Source organism: Malania oleifera, chromosome 1 (assembly GCF_029873635.1).
Source record: "Malania oleifera isolate guangnan ecotype guangnan chromosome 1, ASM2987363v1, whole genome shotgun sequence".
In the NCBI taxonomy this organism is placed as follows: domain Eukaryota; kingdom Viridiplantae; phylum Streptophyta; class Magnoliopsida; order Santalales; family Ximeniaceae; genus Malania; species Malania oleifera.
In genome coordinates this window covers 102725048-102733089 of record NC_080417.1, presented here as the reverse complement: position 1 = coordinate 102733089, position 8042 = coordinate 102725048, and the positions used below count along the sequence as shown (strand labels likewise).

Below are 8042 nucleotides of genomic sequence, written 5' to 3'. Positions count from 1 at the left end.
ACATCATTCATCTTTGGGTACTCGGTGATAGACAACCTAAAATGATTCGCTAGTGGTGTACTCATCTGTTTAGCATTAACCATGCTAAACCTCAACCACAATCTCCCGTTCAATTTTGTCCCTGTGAATCTCCATCCCAAAAATCTTCTTAGTGGCACCCAAGTCTTTCATGTCAAATTTTTTACTCAACAGAGTTTTCAACTAATTTACCTCAGTAATATTCCTTGCGGCGACCAGCATGTCGTCAACATAAAGCAATAGAAATACTAGTGAATCGTCCTCAAGAATCTTCACATAGACGTAGCAATCATACTCACACCTCTTGTAACCAATCCGAATCATGTAGGAGTTTGTTGGAATTAGTGTATTTCCAAAAGGGGGGTGAATTGGTATTTTAAAAATTTATCTCATAGGTTAAACTATCTAGCAGTAGTATATACATAGCCTAGGGTCTGTCTATGCAATTCCAAATGCGCAGATAAATATAATGTGCGGAAATCTAAATCATGCGTAACATTCACACAATAACATGTATATGCAGGAATATAAATTTGCAGAAATTTAAAGTGCACACAAGAAATGTTATCGGTGTTTGGCCAATACTACCTATGTCCCCGCCTTAAATCGCAAGTTCGAGGATTCCACTAATTGCTCACTTAACAGGTGGAGCGACGCCGATTACAACTAGGTCAAATTACCAGGGCTGACCTCAACCTTTACACACTCTCCTTGCGGGGCGGAGAAGGCCCTACCGACCCTTACGGGTTAGATCAACGCCCCCTCAGGCCACGCCTGGAATACAACAATGAAATACAAATTTATGTACAATTCAAATTGTTTCTATCATAAGAAGATTATGTACCGATATATACATGTAATAATCAACGCACACCAATGATGTACGAACTATAAGCTCAGTATTATATGCGTGCAATTAACACTCAATATAATGATTATCTCAAATCAAGCATAAGAGTGTGTCAAAAAGCTAATCCTTGAAACTATGTAAAGATGAATCTTAATCACAGTTTAGGGTTTCAAAGATTTGTACCAAGAGAAATTTAGAATATTTCAAAAATTATTTTCTCAATATCACAGCACAAAGAGATATTCAAATATAAGCTTGTAAAAATATTTTTGTACAAAAAAAAAATACTGGCCCAATGAGTCTTGCAATAACAATGCAAAGACTCACTTAACTATAAGATTTTTCCCACACAAAGATTTATTAAATAAAATTGGGGGAAAAAACCTTTGCTCTACTCTTAATATGAAAATCAACAACAATGAATAAAATGAGAGTATCCTACCAAAATAGAACAATATATAAACACTCACAAAACTTGATTTCTCAAAGGAATGGTAGTATGTAAGTCTATGGGGTTTGTATAAAGAAATAGGGCTTAGGAAATTTCAGAAGAAATTTTGGCTAATCAACTCCCTAATCATGTGTTAACTTTGCAAATGAGGATGTATTTATAGAGTTAATAAGAATTATAGCCGTTGGGGACACGCTAGGTTTTTTGGAAAAGAATTAAGTGAGTTTAATTAAAAATGACCTTGTTTAATCTCAGTAAAATCCGAGCAACCCGAGAGGGTCAGTCGACCATTTTTAAGGTTCGGTCGATCGGGGTACTCAATTTGGTTGACTAGGATGAATTTGAACTGAGAAGATGGTTGACTAAGCTTAATGCGATTTCAGAACCTATGAGGTTTGGTTGACTGGATTAAGTTCGGTTGACTAAACTTTGGTGTTCGGTCGACCAGGTCACTTTTCTATTATAAGTTCGATCGACCAGGGCGTTGACGTTCATTTTGAGGTCGGTCGACCAAGTGGTCAACTTTTTTGACTATGGGGAGGTTCGGTCGATCGAAGGTTCTCAGTGTGTTTAGGTTCGGTCGACTGAACATGTGAAATTTGTGCATTTGATTTCTAACCTTCTTTTGAAGTTACCCCTACTCATATGGATATTACATCTAAGATATATGAGGGTTTTTTCATGCAATATATTGGAACCTATTGTTAGACTAAGGTCTTTGAGCTTTTTAATTTGTCCCAAAAATTCGGCGAAGGTCGACCGAAGGGTGATCCCTATGGTCCATCTATGGTTTTGAACTTATAGTCCCTACAATGCATGACATGCATTAATTATTATAGACCAGTAGATAATTAATGTTATAGACCCAAATTGAATGAAATATAAGTTATAACAAATAAATATGTTAGGTCTTCATTTTCTTTGAAGCTATGTGCACTATATGATACTGTCAATTGATCCTACACACAGACTTGACAAATATTAAATACCAAAGTATTTGTCATGATCAAAATAGGATATAACCTATAAGGTCAATAGAGTCAAATCGTTTATACCACTGCCTCGGAGACCGCTTTAGCTTATAAAGTGATTTCTTCAGTTTACAAACCAAGCGCTCCTTCCAGGTTGGCTAAACCCTTCTGACTGTGCCATGTAAATCAGCTCCTCCAAATTACCATGGAAAAATGTTGTTTTTACGTCCATCTGCTCCAAATGCATGTCGTAATGCGCCACCAATCCCAACACTACCCTGATGGAAGTGTGTTTGACCATAGGGGAGAAGATTTCATCATATTCAATTCCTTTCCTTTGTGGGTATCCCTTTGCTACTAATCGAGCCTTGAACTTCTCTCATTTTTTTTTTTCTGAAACCGCTTCTTTCTTCCTATACACCCATTTGCATCCTATCGCCCTTTTCCCCTTGGGAAGCTCCACCAACTCCCATGTCTGGTTTTTATGCAAGGACTCCATCTCCTCCACCATAGCGCCCATCCATATAATTTTTTCCTAACTGTGCACTGCATCTTGAAAGGTAGTAGGATTCTCACTACTAGTGATAAGTGCATAAGATACTAGATCATCAAATCCATACTTAGGCGGTGGCCTGATAGTGCATCTAGGTCTATCTATGACTATACTGCGATGCTGTTGGTCTCTCAAGTTAGAAATCACTACACTCTGAACAATGTCATTTGTACCTTGAGTCTCTAACTCCACCTGCATCGTGTGCTCATTATTGCTATAGTTTTCTAGCAATTGTTTTTCCTCTTCTTCTCGAGTATGCTGCAACATGACTTTCTTATAGAAAACCACGTCTCTACTAATCACCACTTAGTTTGACTTTGGATCCCACAACTTGAACCTTTTCACCCCTTTCTGATACCCCAAGAAGATGCACCGTCTAGACTTTGCCTCAAGCTTTGACCTCTCCTTACTAGGAATGTGCACATAGGCTGAACATCCAAATTCTTTCTACTCGGAGTAGTCTACCTCGATGCTTATTCACACCTCCTTTACAACTTTCTTATCTAGTACTTCCCTTGGTGATCTATTAATCAGGAAGCACATCATATTTACTGCCTCTACCCAGAAGTTCCTTAGGAGCCCTGTATTCAACCTGAGACATCGAGCTCTTTCAATTATGGTTTGGTTCATCCTTTCCGCCACACCATTTTGTTGTGGCGTATTGCGTACTATAAAATGTCTCCTAATGTCATGTTGTTCGCATAACTCTCAATAGATTTTATTAAATTGATCCAAGATCAAGCGAACTCAACTTCAATAGATTGTGAAATTGATCATCCTAAAGATCCAAGATCAACTCATTCAACATCAATCTCGAGCCCTCAATTTAGCATATCTCATAAAATAGATAAAAAATTAAACAAATTCATTTTTTATAGATTGTCAAATTTATTCTTCGAAAAAGAATCCCTCGTCAGACCCTTAAATTAGTAAATTTGGTCAAAGATTAAAAAATAAAATAAACTCATATTTTGCAGATCATTAAATTAATTGTCTGGAAAATCCAATATCAACTTGTTCAGAAACAATTTTGAGCTCTAAAATTGACAGATCTCATCAAATAGATAAAAAATTAAACAAATCACCGTTCATAGTTGTCAAATTGATCATTTGAAAGATTTTTCACCCACTTTGTCAAATCAATAGATTTGGTCAAATTAATCCAAAATCAAGCAAATCCAATATTTTCAAATCATCAAATTGATCCATTTGTAGATCTAGTATTGTCTTTGGGAACATATTTCTCGAGACTTCAAAATCAGTGGATCCACTTTTAAGGAAATTGAATTAGTGAATATTAAAACTTCACTGTAAAATATATAATGATTGTACCCATTCTTTTATTCATTATATAAAATTAGTATTTATTCTAGTTTTCTTATCATAATTTTCACGGCACAGATTTTATCATTACAACGGACAAAAACTTCTTTTTTTTTTTTTGGTATTTTTGTATCACAACCTCATCATTTCTAATTCTATGATTTATTAATAACAATCTCATCTTCAATCGGCATCATGCTAACCCATCTTATATATTGAATTAGTTGGATGCTAAAATATAGTGGTAAGTCCATATATATATTTTTAGGACTTAAATCAAAATAAAATACATACAAATATAACATTATATTGAGTTTCGGGACCTTTGATTTATCATTAGAAATAGTGTCATGATACTTAAGTAAATAAAAATAGAGGATAAACCATTATCATAGCGGATTATCCGAGCATTTAAAAAAAAAAATGTTAGGCACTATAATTGCAATAAAATAAAAATAAAAACCACGGAAATAAAAAAGCTATGAAAAGATGGATAGTAGATTTCACCTCTTGAAATGAATGGTCGGTAAAGTCTGTTAAATAATATTTTCTTATATCCAAACATGCGCTGGTTAAATAACCTTCTTCAACCCCACCACACCCCCCCCCCCCCCCCCCCCCCCCCCCCCCCCCCCGCGGCGCGGCGGAAGGCCTAAATATGCATAGTCATTTAATAGTGACTGCAGATTAATGGATCCAATAAGCTACAAGGGGTAGCTAGTGATCGATCGAGGCCAGTGAAGTGATGATTAGCCGTTGAAATTAAAAGGGCAGTTTTGTCAAAAATGCTGTGAGTCTGAGATAGATAGGCATCCTTCAGATCAAAATTTAATTCTTTATCCCATACAACTCGCTGACCTTTCTTCTGTCCTATGTCTTCATTTACTCTCTCTCTCTCTCTCTCACACACACACACACACACACACACACATAAACACTCAACGGAGGGACTAAGTAGCAGAGAGCTACAGGGGGGTTGGTTGTGTGTGTGTGTGTTATAAAAGGGCAGGGAAAGCAAAAGCACCCACAGTGAGTGTGGGTAATACGTACATAGGTTGGGATTCGAGAAGCTGGTTGAGTTGTAGTGGGCGGGTGGGGGAAATGGGAAGGTCTCCTTGCTGTGACAAGGTTGGATTGAAGAAAGGGCCTTGGACGCCCGAGGAAGATCAGAAGCTGCTCGCTTATATCGATAAGCATGGCCATGGCAGCTGGCGCGCCTTGCCCTCCAAAGCTGGTACCTTCCTACCTACGCCCTATACCTCCATCCATCCATCCATTATATTCCCTATATATATACTCATTCCATCATCATCGATCGATCTGTATGATTGATTATATATATATATATATATATATATGTATTTATACGCAGGACTTCAGAGGTGCGGGAAGAGTTGCAGACTGAGATGGACTAACTATCTCAGACCTGATATTAAGAGAGGGAAGTTCAGTTTACAGGAAGAACAAACCATCATTCAGCTCCATGCTCTTTTGGGCAACAGGTTAATTGCTTCCTCCACCTCCTACTTTAACTATCTATGTTAATTCCATCTTCTTAATTTCTGCAGATCCATGAACTTAATATATATATATATATATATATATATATCTGTGTGTGCGTGCGTGTTGTATAGACTTTTGTGAGTGGAAATCAGTGAGCTATTGTGATATATATGCTACTTCATTAATCATATATATAGTCTTCCTAACTAGATCCCCTACTGCGCGCAATAAGTTCTCTGGTTCTTCCAGTTGCTCTGATATCATCAACTAGCCGTCGCTGCACTCATCTCATCCTCTACCAGAAAAATTTCATCATTCCAACCCACATGATCACACCTGCTGTCGTGGTAGAGTTATTTCTGCTCCCATTTTCCATTAATTATTACTCACAGTTTATGAAACCCCAGCTAATTAACTCTTCTGTCCATCAATTATTCATCTGAGGACGGGTCCTGGAATATTTTCTATACACATAAAATTTATGGATCGAAGAACAGTCTGAAAATCCTAGTTAATGAAATTCAAGAAAAAATAAAAATAAAATCTGCCTTCTAACTTCTATAATATATCCTTCAGCATGAACTTCAAGACAAGTTCTAACGTAAATGGATGAAGTATTTTGTTGATGGATTAATGATGCTGAAATTAAAAATGATTGGTAATAATAGATTTGATTATATATATATATATATGCTCTTGGATCTTTGTGGCAGGTGGTCGGCCATAGCAACGCACTTGCCCAAAAGAACAGACAACGAGATCAAGAACTATTGGAACACTCACTTGAAGAAGAGGTTGGCGAAAATGGGGATCGACCCCGTCACTCACAAGCCCAAGAACGAAGCCCTCCTGTCCTCCTCTTCCTCCGCCGACGGCCACTCCAAGTCCGCCGCGAACCTTAGCCACATCGCCCAATGGGAGAGCGCTCGCCTCGAGGCCGAAGCTCGCCTCGTCCGCCAGTCCAAGCTTCGCTCTTACACCATCCCTTACAACCACGAGCCCTCTCCCTCCCACGCGCTGCCGACTCGCAGCCTCGACGGGCTCAATGCGTGGCAAGGCGGCTGGTCCAAGCACGGCGGCGACCTCGAGTCTCCCACCTCCACGCTCAGCTACTCCGAGAACGCCCCTCTCCCGCCGCCCCTCGTGCCCATGACGGACGTCGGTGGCAAGGGAACGGACGGTGCCTTCATCGACTTCGTCGGCAACTCGGCGTCGTCGGAGGCCGAAGGTGTTAAGGAGGAGGGGGAGCAGGAGTGGAAGGGGTTTGGAGCTCCGGGTCATTTGCCGGATTATGCTTCCGTCCTCTCCGACATGGTAATGCCGGCGGACGCCGTGGAAGGGCCTTGGACGCCGGAGTCTTTGAAGAGGAGCAGCAACGGGCATGTTTCGGATCATGAGAACTTCGTGGAGGGGTTTACGAGCCTTTTGCTGAATAAATCGGCGGAGCCTGGGTCCTCCAGTGGCGGCGGAGACTCCGATAATGGCGACACTAACGGCGGTGGCGACTTCGAAGATAACAAGAATTACTGGAATAGTATTCTTAACTTAGTGAATTGCTCGCCCTCGGATTCGCCGATTTTCTGAAGCAGTTAGGAGAGACTGCAACGAAATTGATGAAAAATGGATAAATTAATTTCCGTTGCTAAATATATGTAGCTAGCAAATTAAATCGTGTATAATTAACTTTCCCGGTGTCATCAGTCAAATCAGATCGATCATCGGCCACTACCTCATTTCAGTTTCTCTACGTGAGAAAAGTTAGAAAAATACTTTTCTAACATAATTGTTACATTTGTCTTTGTATTTTTTTTTTTAAAATTGTATTTCTCTAGTAATAAGTTGTTAGTTTTCAGAAAAGTCTACCACACATTTAGTGCTTGTGATTCATGTAATGGTTTGGAATCAACTTTGTTAAACTATTATTCGTATTTTTTAATTAGACCTTATAATTTTCTCTCACAAAATGCTTCTCTACGATTGAAATCTATTTTATTTTTTTATGATTAAAGTATCCTTATCCAGCCTTTGGCATTCACAAATTACTGAATATACCAAGTATGTATATATATATATATATATATATATATGTATATTAAGACTAATATAGTTTCATCATTTGTACATAAACTAATTATAATTCATAATTCAGTCAAAATATATGCATATGGTAAAATCATACTCGTATACCTAATATTTTTCTCGCATTTGAGAAATGAATTTACTAAAGCGTTATTCGTTTTATGATTTTATGAAAGTATTATTCACTTTATTTTATTAAACTTTGCCATTTTTCCTCGTAAAATACCCCTCCATAGATTGAAATCTACTTCAACGTTTTATGGTTAAAATATTCTCATCTTCTGTTTAGAACTT

The 8042-nt window shown here is 38.2% G+C and overlaps 1 protein-coding gene across 1 annotated transcript; it reads left to right on the top strand.

Moving 5' to 3' along the window:
- The first annotated feature begins 5004 nt into the window (after positions 1-5004).
- LOC131164183 (transcription factor MYB16) lies at positions 5005-7547 on the top strand. Its single transcript, XM_058121186.1, has 3 exons — positions 5005-5400; positions 5539-5668; positions 6383-7547. Exons 1-3 carry the CDS (start codon positions 5268-5270, stop codon positions 7251-7253), a joined length of 1134 nt encoding a protein of 377 aa, XP_057977169.1. The 5' UTR covers positions 5005-5267; the 3' UTR covers positions 7254-7547.
- The last annotated feature ends 495 nt before the right edge of the window (positions 7548-8042 follow it).